We start from the raw sequence: 18,467 nt of genomic DNA on the forward strand, positions 1-18,467 counted from the left end.
CTTCTGATGGTCTTGCTCTCAAAATTTTTAAAGGGGACCATCAACATAAAATAGAAAAACAAAAGTGGACTGAAAAAATAATTCTAATGAAACAGACAATGCAAAAATCAGAAAAAACTGCAGCAAAATCATATCTTCACCAATATAATCAACTATTACATTCTTAAGATAGAATTTTTGAAAAAGAATAATCAGGATAAGATTGAGTTTTTAAAATTAAAATTATGATTGCTGAAATTAAAAAGTATAATAAAAGACTGGAAAATTGCAGCAAACTAGTAAACAGAATAAAACAAAAATAGCTAAAGTGCTGAAAATATGTGAAAAAATCATAGGCTCGTAGACTTATTAGTTTGGCTTACACCAAACTAGGAGTTTCATAAGTAAAGGACACAGAAAAAAAGGGAAAAAAATTATCAAAGAAATAACAGTTTTCAGAACATGAGTCTGTAAGTTGAAACAGCTTACAAAGGGCCCAGAACAATAAATGAACAAAGGTTTATATAGAGCACAGGATTGTGGACTTTAGATTACCAGGGGTAAAGACATGATTCTAATAACTACCAGACAAAAGAAAATAGCTTATGCACAAAGCTTTAAGAATGAGAATGGTATGAGACTTCTGAAGAGTTATGCTAAATGCTATATTACAATGAAGTAGTGCCTTCAAGTTATAAGGGAAAATCATTTTAAACCAAGGAATCTACACCCATCTAGAGAGTTAAAATTGTGTGACAGTTAGAAAATACATATTTGAAGATATCAACTACCCAGAAATGTCATGCAGCTTTTCCTAAGCAGTAGCAGGAGGCTATGTTCCAGCAAAACAGGACAAATAATTGGAATCCAGGGAGCAGGCACTCCCACACACAAGAATGTCAAAGCAAAGTCTCAGGATTACAGCCGTGTGCTGGCTCTACAGGGCATTCAAAATAAATTGCATGAGGAAAGGAGAGGATTCTGAGATGGAGATCTCCAAAACAGAACCAGTCTCAACAGAATAAATAATATAATGGACATTTTTTTAAACATTAAGGAATTAAGATTCATTGAAAATAAGCACAGCCAGCCAATTATGTGAGTGAATAATATTTTCATTTTTAATGATATAAACCACGATTTTTGTCATGATTCAACCAAAAGCAGTGATAGAATTTTGCTGAAAAGACGGGGGAGTAGGGGAAGTAGGTAAGAAAATTAAATTGTCATCTGGAAAAGCAAATTATTAATGAGTATGTAGAAATCTAGTAAATCAAGAAATAGCAATATACAACTATCATTTAGACACAGAGAAGTAAAAAAAAAATATATGGAAGGAGGGATTTGAATAGAGACAGTTGGGTTCTAATTTTGACTCTGCCACCTGCTAACCATGGGATATTGGGTAAATTGTTTAACTTCTTTAAGTCTCAGTTCCTTAATATATAATACGGGCATAGTAATAGCACCTATTGCATAAAGGTTTGTGAGAACTAAATGAAATAAATAAAGCACTTATCACAAGACCTGTTAAACATGGATTTTATAAATACAATTTTTATTATTATTCTTAATAAGATTCTTTGTGGTCTTGTTTTGACAATTTTCTGATGACTGATAATGATAGGTTAACTCTGCAATAACAACACGTTCTTGATTAGATATCTTAGAAAAATGATGAGAAGCTTATTTTTGCTTTCTAAAAATGAAATATCCAGGAGTTCCTAAAGGTGGGTTCCTAATGCCACACTACACAGTATCCATTAAAAAGGAATTCTGGGTGCTTCTCTTCAGTCTTCCTTTGAGGCCTCTCTTACTCTTGGCAACCCAGATTAAACATCAAAGAAGCTGCATCACTCACAGGTGCAGGTAACAACTTTTTCTTCAGCTGCTCTCACTGCTCTTGTAAAAGCCATCAAATTAAGGCCGGGCGCGGTGGCTCAAGCCTGTAATCCCAGCACTTTGGGAGGCCGAGGCGGGCGGATCACAAGGTTAGGAAATCGAGACCACAGTGAAACCCCGTCTCTACTAAAAATACAAAAAATTAGCCGGGCGCGGTGGCGGGCGCCTGTAGTCCTAGCTACTCAGGAGGCTGAGGCAGGAGAATGGCGTGAACCGAGGAGGCGGAGCTTGCAGTGAGCCGAGATCGCGCCACTGCACTCCAGCCTGGGCAACAGCGTGAGACTCCGTCTCAAAAAAAAAAAAAAAAAAGCCATCAAATTATCTGGAACTTCATACTATATTGTAATTATCTGTTTATTTGGGTGTCTTCCAGGAGTTGAACCTAATAGGAAACTGCGCCCTCTATTATCAGTGTCCCAGTGCTTAGTAAAGTACCTACTTGAGTATATAGTAGGTATTCAAAGAATACTTCGAGAATGAATAAATGAATGAATAAATGAGTTAAATTCCAACACAATGCATCTTAATCAGGGTGCAAGTCAAAATCACCAAAGCAGTGTTTTCCAAAACATACATTCTAAGCCCCTCCAGACTTCTCTGAGAATACGGCCAAGGCATCTGCAATCTTAGCAAGCTCCTTACGTGTCCCTGATGCACCACTTTTACAAGAATCACTGTCATGGAATAGATAGAGTGCTTGACTGGATCTGAAGTCTAGGCCTGGTCTCATCAATGAAAATCACTGAAAATCCTCCCCATAATTCTGTTTCTTTCTTTAAAAGAGACAAATTTGACAGCCATTGCAGGTGGCTCAAATGACAGTAGCTAAAACACAAATGAGAGATACATGTAAAACAGGATTATAAGAATTTCAGTGAAGAAAATTGCTATATTCTGGTCCTGGAGTGTGAAGTAGGAATGACCTGTATAATTTGGTGCACAAGCTAATGTTAGATTCTTATGGAATGTTATGTGGCATTGCCAAGCAAAGAATTTGCAAATCTCAGTTGAGGGCCCAAGGCAAGGCATTGGGGGAGGGGGGCGGAGCCGGGGAGGGCACAGCTTCCCTCACCTTCATTTTTCTTGTTTACATCCCCATCCACACTGCAAGGCACTACAATATCCCGCTGTGCAGTTTCTGAAGAGCTTTCTGGATGAAAGGAGTTACATAATGTGGAATCCTCCTGGGAATTACAGCAGTAAATTAATTTTTCTGTTTCTACACAGTTACCTAAGGACATAAGTACCCTACATGGGCAGGGCCAAGAATAATAGAGTAAAACAATCTTTTGAAAGATTCCTTAAAAGGCAGTGCATCAAAATATTCTTTTCCATCCAATAAACGCTGACCAAGTGATCACTCTCTGCGTGCATGCCATTGCACTGGGTAATGACCAGGAGGATTCACAACGCAGTGCAGGGGCCAGCCCCATAAGGAAAGCATCTTAACATAGCATGTTAAGGTATAGGAGACACTGTAACAGCTGACAGTAGAGCCAAGTCCTGAAGGAAGAGTGAGAGACAGGTGCATAAAGCTAGGAAGCCTGGGGAAATACCAAGGCGTGATGGGGGACTTGATGCAGTTTAGCATAACCATGGAATAAATGGAAAGAGTAGAGATAGGCTTGGAGAAGCAGGAAAAAAAAAAAAAATCTCACTATTGGGGTCTTCTATGCTCAAGAATGAGGGGTTTCTAAAGAATGTGGGACCTGGTTATATCGTGTCCAGCTTGAGTGCCTGTGTGGATGTGGGGTCTCCAAACTGGATAATTACGTTTGCAGAAAAGCTGATGAATGCCGTTTCAGATATGTTGGGTTTGAGGAGTTCTCTGAAAGATATCCAAGTACAGATCCAGAAGAATATGGAAGTCTGAAGTTTTAGAAACAAGTCCATGGCTAGAGATAGAGATCCAGGAGGAAAGATCCAGGCTCAAAGATAACACACCTTACTTTCTAGATGTTTTCTTCCTCCCACAGACTCATGGGAACAGGCCTACAAGGATTCTTTTTTTTCAGACAGAATCAAGGTGGACCTGACTCTGTCCCCACCCTCTAGAAAACAGCAGAACCAACTGTGCACAAGACATATTTTTTGATGACTGTTTAATTGTGGTTTCAGTGGGGAGTGATTTTGCCCCTCCAACCAGAGGACATTTGGCAATGTCTGGAGATACGTTTGATGATCACAACTGATTGGGGTGTTGGGTGCTACTGATGTTAAGTGGGTAGAGACAAGGAATGTTTCTAAATATTCTACCTTGCACAGCACACACATACTTCCCTCCCAGTCCCAGCTATGAATTATTTGGCCCAAAATGCAATAGTGCTGAGGCTGAAAAGCACTACGCCTTATATTAGGATTTGCCAAATTTTCTACAGAAAAGGCACTAATTGAATAAGAGTTGTTATTTAATTGGCATTTGTCTTTTAATAAAAATCAAGTAATGGTCGTCCTTTGACTTTTGGACATTACTAAGAAACTGTTGAATCTTTGAGTTCAGACTTCTACAGTCCATGAGAATTCTCAGCCAGCAGTGTTTATGCTAATGGACATGGTCTGACACACTGCGAAGCTTTGCCCTCTGTTTCCCCTCCACCTTATACTTCAGCCTCATTGAACTTCAGCATTGTCAGCACTTTCTGTTATTTCTCAACTCCATGCCTTTCACATGCTGTTTCCTCTGCCTAGAATACCTTTCTCCTTCCATCTCTGCCTTTGGAAATTCTGAAGATTTTCCAAGTCTGTGTTCCCCTCCTACCTTCCTACCCTCATACATCATATGGCCTCTACAGGTTTCCTCAAGAGGTGTCCTCTCTCCAACCAATATGGCTGGTACTACCTAGGAGATAGATATATGCTAGGCCAGCTCATATAGTGCAGTTCAGCCCTCTCTTCTGATGGATGGTCCTTGCCTAGAGAGATGAGACCACAGTAGCGATAGCTCTCGGAGTGGCTACATCCTTCTGACCTCAGAAAAACAGGCCTTTCCTCAACTAGACTTAGCTCTAGGATCACAAGGAATGAATTCTGAATCTGAGAAAGACTGCTGAGAAGCATTGAAGCACTTTCGCAGATCATGGAAAATGTGGGCTTTGACCAGATAACTAGGGGTCAGAATCATGACACAAGGCTACATGGCTTTGAGCAAGTCCCTTAATCATGCCACGACTCCTTCTCTCCATGGAAAATAGGGATAATGCCTCATTATTGTAAGAATTAGTGATAATAGCTGTGAAATGCCTGGAAGGTTCTTAGTATGCAATAAATGATTGCCCTCTCTACAAATAATACATGGGCACGAAAAAGTTGCATATATAATTTCAAGAGATTCTTGGAGCATCCTGTGCACTGAAGCGTGGATCCTCTTTTACAGTCAGCCCATGGTGTCATGAATTGCTTAAGTCCCTTTCCATAGGTATCTGTAGAAAAAATGTGTTGGAGTCAGGCAATTCCTGAAGAAAGAGTTAACAGTTAGCCAGAGCAAGAATTATTTGTTGGGGCAGGGTATCAGAATCAGGGATTCTAATTTGAGTTCTGAAGACTCCTTACTACTAAAGCCAGGGTATTTTTCTATGTTTCTTCTCTCACATCCAGAGCTGGACTTCGTTGGGCAAAATGAAATACAGAAAAAGAATGTCCACTGCATTATAATCCCATACAGTGTGGCCATCATGAACAAAAGCAGAAAAATGAGAAAAAGACAGGTTTCTGACAATGACTAGAATAAAAGTACATGTGAGAAAAGACCCTTCCTTATCCAACTCACCCAACAATTCCATGTGAATTGCTCCATTGTGTCACATTTCTTGGAAGATGTACTTACACATCTGTATATCTGTCATTAGACTTTAAAATCCTAGAGATTAGGACCACATTTTACTCATTTATCTATCCCAGTCCCTGGTCTACCATGTATCAATTGCTTAATAAATAGTTATCATATAAGATCAGACTAGAAAAAGTTGTAAGGTAGTACAGTGTGGAGGATGGGTGGCTAAGCTGTTCTGTCAGCATATCTAGCTTGAAATCCTGACTCTTCCATACACCACTATGAGATCTTTCGCTAGTCACTCTCTAATTTAAACTTTAATTGCTTCCTCTGTGAACAGAAAAAGTAACAGTACTTACCATACAAGATTATTTCAAGGATAAGCTAAAATGCATGTAAGCCACTAGCACAGTGCTTGACTAAAGAGAAGCTATTCTCATTTTGAGGCATCGGTGGTAAACTTTGAAGCATAAAAGGTCAGATGGTAAATAATTGGAGCTTTGCAGGCTATAAGGTCTCTGTTACAACTGTTTAATTTTGTAGTTGTAACATAAATGCAGCCATTGATAACATGTAAACCAATGAGCACAGCTGAGTTCCAACAAAACTTTATTTACAGGGCAGGCCATATTTGGCCCACAGGCCATAGTTTGCTAATGCATGTTCTAAGGTGTCTAAATTTAAATCATTAAGAAGTAGAACCTACAGAAGATTCTTGAACTAGGCAGTGACAAAATCAAAGTCATCCCTTGAGCAGGTTAAGTTTTTAATAGCATGCAAAACACTACAGTGAGCAAAGTCTGGAGTCAGGTTATTATGACTGTCCAAACATGAAACAGGAAAGATCTGAGCTCTAAGTAATGAAAATATGAACCATATAGGATAGAATGACATATGCAACACCTTGCCTTATACAAACCAAACGATGGTTATAGTCTCTGATCGTTCATTTCTATTCTCCTATTATACAGTATCTTAGTCACAGTTGGACCTCAGACTGTCTAGTAAATTACAAGCATTGATGTAGGGAACCTCTAGAGAATTGATTAGCTAAAGATAAAATATTATTATTAATTTATATTGATCCTTAAATAGATAACTAGCTTGAATTTGAGACTCATATACACTTCAACTATTCCCAACTTCAGAAAACAATTTTCATTCTTCATGTAAGGCGTTAATAATCTGTCAGAAGTGATGACTCAAACAGTTGTACTACAGACTGGTGGACATTATGTGAAATCACTATTAAACACAGCCATCATTTCCTGCATATTATGATTCTAAGTGATTCTAAGTTTTCTCCGGTTTTAGATTTCAAATCAGGCCCTTCCTTTTATGTCCCTAAGTATAACCAGCTCAAGTCAGTTCAGCTAAAAATACAGGGTTAAATGTGCTGTGACAAATTAAGTCAGTGGAGGTATATCTTATAACTTCATCTACGTTATTTGGAGATGGATGCCTACAACCTACAACTGGTGTAATCTAGGTCATCTGCCTGTGCCTAGCTGCAAAGGAAGCAAAAGAAGAAAGTTTTATGAGTTCTTCTTGGCGAGGTGAGCTTCCTACAGCTGGAAATTCCCCAAAGATAGCAAATGTATTTAACAGTTGTTAGAAAGCCAAACAACATGAGAAATATCCACTACACCGTGAAACATCCATTCCTCTCCCTAAGAGAAACTAATACCATCTTATAGAGAACAGTATTAGATATATTCTTTTTCTCAGCAGCATACACGTTAACATTTTTATTTTTAGCTTCAAATAAAAGGCAAAAATTGAGTATAATTTAACATAAGCTTCTTCCAAGTGCACCTGTTGCTCTTAGAACATTTTGGGAGAGAGGGTGGGTCCAAAAAGTCACTATAAATAGCATAGAAAGAACCAAAGATATCTGTTAGGAGTAGGACTGGTGTAGGAGGAGCAAGAACTGGAGGCACTGGAGGTTCTTTCTATGAATTTGACTTTTGTCTCCACTATTGCATAGGTACAACTTGCTCCATTCTTTCCCACCTACACTAGTGTTTGTGGTGGTGTATTTGCGAGCATAGCCACACCTGATCCACTCTGTTATGTGAGCAGAATGGAGCAGGCTGGAAAGGGCTAAGATACAGAAACAGACTTTTCCACCAGAGTGTGGCTGTTGTGTGCATCACAGGTAAATCGGCGTATGGGCTGTGGGTAGAGACAGTAGGAATGGTGTAGAGTATGTAAAGTGTGTGTCTATGTGTGGTGGGATCAGATATTATGCATCTGGGCCCCACATACATTATTTCTCTCTCTTTTTTGGGGGGAGGGGGAGAATGGAGTTTTGCTCTTGTCGCCCAGCCTGGAGAGCAATGGTGCGATATCGGGTCACTGCAACCTCTGCCTCCCAGGTTCAAGCGATTCTCCTGCCTCAGCCTCCTGAATAGCTGGGATTAACAGGTGCTCACCACCACGCCTGGCTAATTTTTGTATTTTTAGTAGAGACGGGGTTTCACCATGTTGGCCAGGCTGGTCTTGAACTCTTGACTTCGTGATCTGCTTGCCTCGGCCTCCCAAAGTGCTGGGATTACAGGTGTGAGCCACCGCGCCCAGCCATATTATCTCTTATGCTATTATCTCTTAATGCTCACAGTAGCTCTAGGTGAGTGGGTGTGATTAGAGAGTGAATTCAAAAACAGCAACTGATGGAGATTCAGGCAATGGGCGCCAAGAATGTACCAGGTAATTTGTTCAGCAGGCAGCAAAACCAAGTCAGCCTTTGAAATAGGCCCTGAAGATATACTAACAAGAGAAGGGCAGGGTCCTTATCCTAAAGAAACAGATCTGCCAAAGCAGATTATAAAAATGGGATATGGGCACAGGAATATTAAAATATCCATTATTAGAGCTAAAGTATGATGTAGAGAGTAAAATAAGTTGAGCTCATGATCTACAGGGTGACCATGTAAATTTAAATTACAAATTAAAAATGAAGGTATTATTAATAATTACGCTGGAACAGCAGGTATAAACCAGGAATTTGGGGGGCAAAATGGGACACACAAGTACCCCAATTATACATCACCTAGAGAATCTACAGGGGGAATTCAATGAAATACAGCCAAGAAAGCAAAAGAATGCAAATGTTAAAAATCAAAGAATATGACTCAGAAAAGACTATTTTCTTTCCTTTGGTTTTAATATTGGGAGAGAGAATGTGAAAAACCAGAGACACCAACATGTATTTAATTTTTATTTTTTCTCTCTTAATTCACTTGCCAGCCAGGGGCTACCATGATTGCTCCCGCAACAGCATTAGTCATGAAAACTCTCATGGAAAGTTACTCCATAGGACTGAAGAGCAAAAGGGTAAATTTCCCTCAGTAGTGGGGTCTGTGGTAAGATGGAGGCTGGTTTCAATGACTAACTCATCTAAAACCCTGAAAGTTTCAACTGCAGAGATGTCCAAGTTGATGATGATACCTGAAGGATTTCTACTGGATGTGCCCATGGGGACAAAGCCAGAAGTTTGACTCAGAAGTTTCAGCGATGCGAAGAAAGGAAATCAGGTATTTATCACCAGACATTATGTCATCACTCAAAAGGACTCTAATTTTTAGTCGATTGACTGTCTAAGAGAAGGATACCTATGGAAAATGTTCTCTGATCTCAAAATGAAGGAATTCATAGCTATCCCCATAATCTACCATCTCTGCTTCAGGCAGACAGTTAAATCTAGGCCTCAGTTTTGTAAATGTTGTAATACTATAGTCAGAAAGTTAGCAGAGCTTTATCAGAGATATTTAAAAAGAATTTTAAAAAAGTTTGACACTCCGGTTTGTCAATGCTGCAGGATTGTTCCTGAGCTTCTAAGTGTTGACTTTGAATACTAATCTGGCACAGGCAAGACATTCTTGTTAAGACATTCAGAAGGACAACCTCAATAGCATTACGTATGGAAGGAAAAGAGACGTTGAACATGCCTTCTATATTTTACAATAAGGCCTTGTACTCTCTTGATTATAATGCTTGTGAAATCTCATGTGCCCCCTCCCAAACACTGTACAAAGCTTCTCTTCAAAGTTCACACTTACAGGGATTTGGAGGATTAGAAATCCAGTACCTAAGTAAGGTGGGTCAGCCAGTCCAAGAGGTACTAAACATTGTGTCCTTAAGCAGGCAGTTTAACACTATAGTGGTTGAGCAAGGAATGTCAGAGTGAGGTGAAAAATGTCTTCGGAAGGTCTTTTGACCCACACGTAATTTCAAGCCTCCCTACAGATTCATAGGCCTCCTCCTTTCTTTTTTCCCTTTTTTCTTATTAGCACTTAATAACTATCACACACTGTATATTTTATTTATGTTTTGTTGTTGTTTTTATCCATGAAGACAAGGTTTTATCTGTTTCATAAGTTTCTACATTCTCAGTGCCCAGAACATTTGTCTGGCATATAGCAGGTATTTGATAATATTTATTGGTTGAACGAATGAATGAATGAATAACAGAAGACTCCTCTCCCCATGTAAGTATGGGTCATTCAATCTAGTTAGCACTTACAATGTAATGTAATCAACTGAGAAAAGGAGTTCTCCAAAGTCCTACTCTTTCTCCCCTGTGCCTGGAGGCTTCTGAGCTGAGAGTGACATTTTTTGAAAGAAAGCAATTTGAAGGAATATGCAGGAACTTTGGAGTGAAATTGAAATTGGTGCTAAAAGGAAATGAAAATAAGTGAATTCACCCACATTTTGGAATTAAAAGAAAAAAAAAAACAGGCTAACATTCAAAAAAGAAAATAGACTACAAAAAGAAACCATGCTTGTTAAATTTCTGTAACCTAATCATACCTTTCAGTTGTGCTTTGTCTCCCCTTACAGCAAGAAATCCTTCAACCACATAAACTAAAAAGGTTCAATGAAAGTCAAGAAATATAAAATGATGGGGAATGTATCCTGAACCAAAGGAAGAATCCCAAGAAACAGGGGAAATCAAAATTTTAAATAGAATGAAAGGGAAAAGCACACTGGCACACTCAGGCCTCAAAAGAAAGACAACAACTCTTGCAACTGAGCAATAACAACTTTCCAAACATAAAAGCTAGTGACAGAAGAGCAAGGAGACAGGCTTCAAGGCTCTCCAGGAATGGTTCAAACAAAAGAACATCCCACTGTGACAGAAAAAGTGGCACCACTGCCCTTTTCTTCTTCTCCATCATCTCCAATCCAAGTGCTTGCTTAATTGTGCTGGTCTTTGTAATGTGGTGATGTTCTCAAATCCAGGTTTTCTTTCCTATCTATAGCCACTATTCCAGTTTAAGCTCTCATTATGAGAGAGCTTCCAGTTTAAGTTCTCACAGAACATGGTAACTACCATGCCACTCTCTCTCCTGGTTCACTGCCCTCCAATCCGTCTTCCAATAGTTTCTCCAAGGCAAATTGGACCATTCTACTTTCCAGTAGGAAACCCATTAGAGATTCCTCCTCAGCCTTTTGGAATGATGACTCCAGTAATATTTTCAAACCATTTGCTAATGAGGGGCACAAATGTTCACTATAAGGCCCAAGTGTGAACTCCATAAGTACAGAGCCCATGGCTATCTTATTCATAGCTGAATCCCAAAAACTAGCGCAATGCCTGTGCTCCACAAACATTTAATATTTGAATAAAAGTGGAAAAATCATGATATAAAACCATGTAAAATGCAATCCTAATAATGTAAGTATATGCAGACACACAAAAGTCAGAATATACAGCAAAAAATAGTTATTCTTTTTAAATTTTAGTTATGGTTTTTTATGGATTTTCAAATTTTGCCATGAAAGTTTTTTTTTTTTTCTCCTGTGATACTGAGATTTTAAAAATACAGGCACAAACAAAAAGAGAGTAGAACAAAAGCCAGACACCTGACATATCAGATGGCAACATTAGGGAACAATGGGAAGTATATTATCCTCATCACATCATACAGGATCCTTCATCTTCCAGCCCTGCCTCAGCTTCACCTCCTGCCACTTTTCTGCTACCCAGGGGAATCAGCATGGCCAAGCTATGCTGTGTTCTTCACATTTGTGCTTGCTGTCTATTCTCTGTTACCCCACCATTCCAGTATGCCCAATGTAGTGTTTGCCATCTTTTCTTTCCTAGGAGCAAGCACATTTCCTGACGTACAGGTGAATATATTAAATATCGATTGTGTAAATTAACTAACACATGAATAAGACCTTTACTATAAAACCATACTCATGTAATAAAGTTGTTGTGAGGACTAAATAGGAAAATGCATGCAAAATATGACTGGCTCATAGTAAGACCTCAAAAAGCAAACACAGTTATCCACTATTACTATTGTAACCTTCTACAAGTTGCTTTGCTCCTCTTGCCACAATAATAAATTGTAGACAATAATTTCTGCTTTGCCTGCTCATTGCATTGACATGAGAAAGAGCTTAGAGCAATCTGGAAACCACAAATCACTAAACAAACATATTATTATCATTATGAGATAGTGATGATTATATGCCATTTTCTTTGTGAACCTTGCTTATATTAAGCTTATTATTTAAAGTCACATTACCTTTGCTGATGTTTCAAACCATCCTACGAAACCATGCTCCTTGCAGAACTGGTCCATCTTGAGGCCATTGTTCATGAGCACATCCTTCCCCTGGTCACATTTGTTGGCCAACAAAACCACTGAAACCGGTTTGCCATTAGGGAGAGTTAACTTGGAGTCCAAATCATTTTTCCACTTTGCCACTGCTTCGAATGTGGCTGGCCTAGTGACATCGAAGACAATAAATGCACCCATAGCTTCTCGGTAATAGACCCTCGTCATGTTTCCAAATCTTTCTTGACCTGACACCAAAAAGAAATAAAAATAAAAATGTATTACAATTGCAAACTGAATCATATTAGAACTTCATGAAGCCTCCAAGATGAGCAAGTCAATCAGTAAAATGCTTCATCTTTATTGATTATCTTTAAAGAGTGAACTATATATACAATCATGCAGCTTTATTCTTGATTTTTGATTTCAGAAGGGAATTCATTCATTTAACAAATACATACTGAAAAATTTCTGTGTACCATGTAATATTCTAGACCTGTGCAAATATAGTATTCCAGTAGCCACATGTGGCAATTTAAATTAAATGAACAAAAACAAAACAAAATTTTTAATTCAAGTACTCTGTCACCCTAGCTAGCTACATTTCAAATGATCAGTAACTGTATGTCGCTAGTGCCTACTGACTATGCCAATAATAAAACATTTCCATAAGTATAGAACATTTGATTGGGCAACACTATTCGAAATATTTGGGATACTCTGATTAAAACATAAAAATTTCTGCCACCATGGAGATTACATTTTAATGGGAAGACAGATTCTAAACAATAAACATCATAAATAACAAAATTATGGAGTATGCTTAAAAGGGATCCACAATCTAGTCCAATTAAAGGTTATATATTAGCTAAAATTCATTCATGTTTACTAACCATGAAAAATGTGATTTACATAAGTGATTATAAAGGTGCAATTATTACCCCCATTTTAAAGTGAGAAAATTGAGACTTAGTCTAAGTAACATTCTCAAATCATATAGATAGGAAGCTTAAGAAATCATAATTCAAACCTGAGCAGTTTGAATCTAGAGCTCACAGTCTTTTACCAACATTAAATACTCTCAACTACTGAAGTATAGGCTTGTACTCTCTCTTCTGCAGGCTTATATACCAGGACCACACACAGGACCATCCCACTGAATTTGACCGAACAGATATTTATTGGACACCTATTGTATTGATGCCAGTTTCTGGACTACTCACTCAGAATTCAGCAGTGAACTAGATGGTCTCTACCCTTAAATGCTCTACAACCTATTGGGTAAGAAAAGCCCTACTATAGCAAAACACTAAATAAGTTTTGTTTTTGTTTTGTTTTGTTTTTTAGGATAAGGATTGGTTTTAGAATTAGAATCAGTTGGAATCAATTTTGCTCTGATGGTTAATTTTCTGATTGAATATTGTCAAGTTTCTTAAGCACTCTAAGTTTATTTTTCCTTATCTGCAAATTGGCAATAATAATATATACTGCACAGTGTTGCCAGGTGGATGAAGTGAATTAATATATGCAAAGCACCCAGCATAGTACCTTAGAACTAGTCAATACTGGAGTTTTCCTTCTCTTTTGGAAGCATGTTAAAAAATGTGAAAGACAATATGGCACAAGTTCTGAAATCAGAGTTTCAGATCAGGGTTTATGACAAAAAATAATTGTAAGTATTTCAGCTGAATAACAAAAATGAACAAAATTCTATTACTTCTACCTCTGTCTACTAAGGGTTGCTGAAGACAGAAGCTAATGACTTGTATTTTCTGAACTCAAAACCCTAGAAGTATGTGACCAGACGAAGCCTTTTTATTCTGATTTGGGAATTTATTAATGTTAACAGTCTTATAAAGTCATATAAATTAAAACAAAGTTAGCATGTATTTAACAAGTCAACTTTTATTGGAAAGAGTAAAATGCTAAAACTGGGATGTATCTAAGAAAATACAGGTTAACATATCTCTAAGAAGAATATTTTACCCTTAATTTTGAGCTCAAACCTTTATGATGGTAAGTTTTAATTCAAGTTAGCAAGCTGTTTTGTAGATGGTTATATTTACATTGGTAGTAGCACTGAAGTTGTAAGAGAAGGCTCCCTAAGCACTTAGTGAAAATGAATGAAGGTTGAGGGCTCTGGTCCCAGTGTGTGAGCCTGTGTGCACAAGCAAGTATCGCTGGAAAAAAGAGTATTTTGTCATAGCCAGCACATGACAGTCTTACAGTATTTCTTACATGGGTTATACCAGAGATGCATTTTTTATCCCATAGTTGTCTAGTCAATGAAAGAAAGGGGCAAAATATTCTCCACATGACACATAACTCAGAGATGAACTTTTAGTTTTCCCAAATAAGTTTTAAACTTCTTTTTTTCTTTTTAAATTCCTGGTGCAAACAGTGATCTCCTTTGATACTGCCCAGGGTGGCCATGACATTTCAGAAAAATAGGGTAAAAAAGCCTTCTATGATTACTCAGAACTTCCAAGGCCTTTAGGCTTTTAAAGGATGTCTTATGATCTCTTTCAAGGATCTAATCAGATGAAGAGCAAAGTCAGGGGTTAGTCAATAATCTGCTTGTCCAGAGGTTTTCATAGTAGAATAAGGCAGTCCTCAAGAATAAAGATTTTGCATTTTAAATATATGATAGAGTTATTTTAAGACCATACAAAACGCAATACATAGGCTATACCTTCATAGAGAATCAAAAAGGAAAATGTGTGTGTGTGTGTGTGTGCGTGTGCATGTGTGTTTGAGTTTGTGAATGTATGTATGTTAGATCAGAAATAAGAAGAAGACAGCTTGTTTCTAGAAAGAAAAGATGTTTATATGTTGAGGTCACTGAGCCAGCCCACTTGGAGAGTTCATATTTTTGGCATTCCAGTAAGAGATCACATTTAGATCAGAGCATTCCTAGCACTCACACTGTTTCCTTCCTTTTTCAACTGATAGTCCTCTTTGCTGTTTCTTATTCAAAAAATGAGAACCATGTGACTCAGAGTGAGTGCCTACTTTTGGGCAAAGTAGAGACCTGATGAATTCACCATAGTTAAATTTCCTGTTTAAAAAATGACTATAATTCAAAAACTTCCCTTGGTTTTAGATCACTTATTCAACACATACTTATGGAATAGCTAATGTGGCTAAAGCTCTATACTTTGTGCTGGAAATATACAGTTTTTACCCAGGAGAAATTTCTAAACTTTTGTCACATTGGATTACTGCACTGAAAATAATCCACTTCACCACATAAGTCTCCAATGCTCTTACATACACACTTCATAGCAGTGTAGATGTGGCTCATGATTCAGCTTTCAGCTATAAGGGGTGTTAAATGAGAAAGCAATCAACCAAATCACAAAAGTTAATATGATTGCTGCAGGAACTATTTACATAATCTCACAGCAGAAGATACCAACTTGAAAAGTCAAAAGACGTGGTCTTAATTTGGACTCACTGGTTACCAGAACAGGCTCAGACACATGTATTTCTCTCCCTGAGACTCAGTTTTCTTATCTATAAATGAACTTGGTGTGGCTGATCTCAAAGGCCCATTCCTCATGCCTTAGATTAAATCAAACTTTGGCCCCCTGTACCAGCAGCCTGAAATGGTCCATTTGGTGCCACAGACTCAGCTAAAAATACACACAAGCATCACAGCTATAATGTGTATCTAGCAATATTTTTACTTCAAGTTATCTTCTAACTCCCTCCTCACTCCTTCAACCAAAGAGACTCCAGTATCCAACTAACATTTCTACTTCAGAGGTAGCCCTTGGCTCTGCCCGTCCTCTCCCCCAGCACTGCTCCTGCTCCAGCTCAGCCCCTCATTGCTCCTCACCTGGACCCCTGGCAGCTCCCTAAATGGGGATCTCAGTATCTAGGCTCTCATCAATGTCTCTCTCCCCAAATATAAACATAAATGTAAGCAAAAGTCTTCAGGCAGTTGCCATTCTGGCAGCATAAGAAATCACTCTGGCGCCTAAGAAATACCCATCCCTAGTTGAGTTGCACTTCTCAGAGATTATTTATTGTGTTGTTTTTGTGAAGAGATCAGAAATCTGTATTTTTAAGCTATCTCTACATGATGTTAGTGTATGACCTAGTCTTAAAACTGCTATTTCTTTTTTTTCCCCCAAGATAGTAGATTAGAGCCTTGTAGCATGCCTCAGCCATGTGGAAATAGCAAGATAGTGCATAAAGGCCAACTGTGTGGGCTTTATTTCAAGAAAGAAAATGGGAATCCACCAGGTCAACCTAAATTGAAGGACACCCCAAATCCCAGGGAGGGAAACATGGGCAAACAGCCCCTTTGATGGCATCCAGCTAATAAAAGTGAGAGAAACTCAGGTACATGAGAGAGGCAGAGAGCCTCCTTCTGTGACCTGCCTTTCCACTGGGGATCCCAGCAAAGCATGCCAAGGGAAAGCACTTTGTATCTCCCAAGCCCTAGAGCTAACTTGCAGAGTTTCTTGGAGACACTGTGAGAGAAAGACGTGAGGAAAAGCTGCAGACATTTTCCCATACCCAGGACCAAGATCAGGATGCCATTTTTAATCCGAGTGCGTAGCAAGGCAGCCATTCATTTTAATCTCTAGCCAGAGACCAGGGCACTCACTCTAGAGAAGTGTAGGAGTCTCCACAGCCAGAACTGTGGAAAGCCCCTCAGCAGTAGGTGCTGGAATTGTGTTCTCCTCTGTCACAACACTGGGACAGGAGGAGAGCTGATAAAGCTGCAGTTTCTACTGGGCAGTAATACTTGTATCTAGGGCCAGCTTGGCAATCTGGAACCAATCTGCAGGTGTCCAGCCTGCTCGCCTGAGATTGTGGTGCAGCAGGGCCCTCTTTGCTCTACTCCCAGGCAGAAATCCAGGCATTTGGAGCACCCACTTGACCAGACCAGTAGCCTGAGTTGCCCCACCCATGACAGACATAGATCATGGTACAGCAAGTCCCTCTCCACTCCATGGCTAGGCAGATCTCCAAGCATTCAGACAACCTGTTCACCTGGAGCAATAGTCTGACCTGCACCACTCATCCTGTGCAGTGATCCTGGTGCAGGGAGGCAAACTCTGTTTCACGTCAGGGCAGATCTCTGGGCATTCAAAGCACCTGCTCATCTGGCTCAGCAGCCTGAGCCACCACACCTATTCTGAACATAGACCATGAGGCAATGAGGCACTCTCTGCTCCATGCCCAGGCAAATCTCCAGCCATTAGGAGCACCAGCTCACTGGAATTGGCAGCCTGAGCCATCCCACCCCTCCTGTGCAGAGATTGTGGTGCAAGGATAGCCTTTCTGCTCTATATCCAGGCAGATCTCTAGGCATCTGAAGCACTTACTCTCTTGGATTAGGGGTTTATAGGCTGCTACCCTTCCCATGCAGTGCACTTGGGGTTAAGGAGATTTCCCAGCCTGATGCTGAGGTACACAACTGGGCACTTGGTGGCTGCTCCCCAGATTCTCCTGCAGCACAGTTGCTTGCCCCTGTCATTAGGAGACCTGTAGATGAACCTACCTGGTCTGGCCCCACCCATTGCGGCCCCCAATCCCCTGGGCTGAGCAGGGAGCTCAGACAACTGTGCGTTCCAAGAATCAGCCCATTGCCTGAGGCAACAGAGAGCTTCTGCCAGTAAACAAGGATCAAGTATATACGTAGTCACATTGGCCACAGCCTGCTATCATGCATAAGCACTATCTACTGGCATATAGGTCAAACTGCACAGCCCCAATATAAAACCTACAGAAAGAAGTACATAAGGCTACAGAAGCAAAACCAAAAGACCCAATGGAGCGGGGGAAAGGAAAAGGAAAAGGGAAAGAAAAAAATAGCAATGGTATGATAGGGAGATAAAGAAAAAGAAAAAAAATCCTACAAACATGAAAATAATTATAAAAATTAGAAGTGCCAAAATTTCCAAATGAAAAGGAACAAGCACAAAAATCCTGACACTATGAAAAATATGAATGCAGTGACACCATCAAAGGATTGCACTAGCTTTCCAGCAAAGGTCCCTAATGAAAATAGAAATTCAGAAGTGACAGATAAAGAATTCAAATCATGGATTGCAAGGAAGCTCAATGAGATCCAACACAAGATTGAAAAGAAACTTCTAAAGCAGTCCAGAAAATGAAAGAGGAGATAAATCTTAAAATGTAATTAATCACAGCTTCTAGAATTGGACAACTCACTTAAGGAACTTCAAAATACAAGTGAAAGCGTTATCACTAGACTAAACCAAGCA

At 39.2% G+C, this 18,467-nt stretch overlaps 1 protein-coding gene across 1 annotated transcript in view; it reads right to left on the bottom strand.

Moving 5' to 3' along the window:
- RAB38 (RAB38, member RAS oncogene family) overlaps nucleotides 1-18,467 on the bottom strand; it is a 71,565-nt gene that overhangs the window by 32,115 nt on the left and 20,983 nt on the right. Inside the window, exon 2 of the mRNA XM_005579305.5 lies at nucleotides 12,190-12,470. Coding sequence (XP_005579362.1) covers nucleotides 12,190-12,470 — 281 coding nt within the window. The remainder of the gene's footprint in view (nucleotides 1-12,189; nucleotides 12,471-18,467) is intronic.

This window comes from Macaca fascicularis, chromosome 14 (genome assembly GCF_037993035.2).
Source record: "Macaca fascicularis isolate 582-1 chromosome 14, T2T-MFA8v1.1".
NCBI lineage: Eukaryota > Metazoa > Chordata > Mammalia > Primates > Cercopithecidae > Macaca > Macaca fascicularis.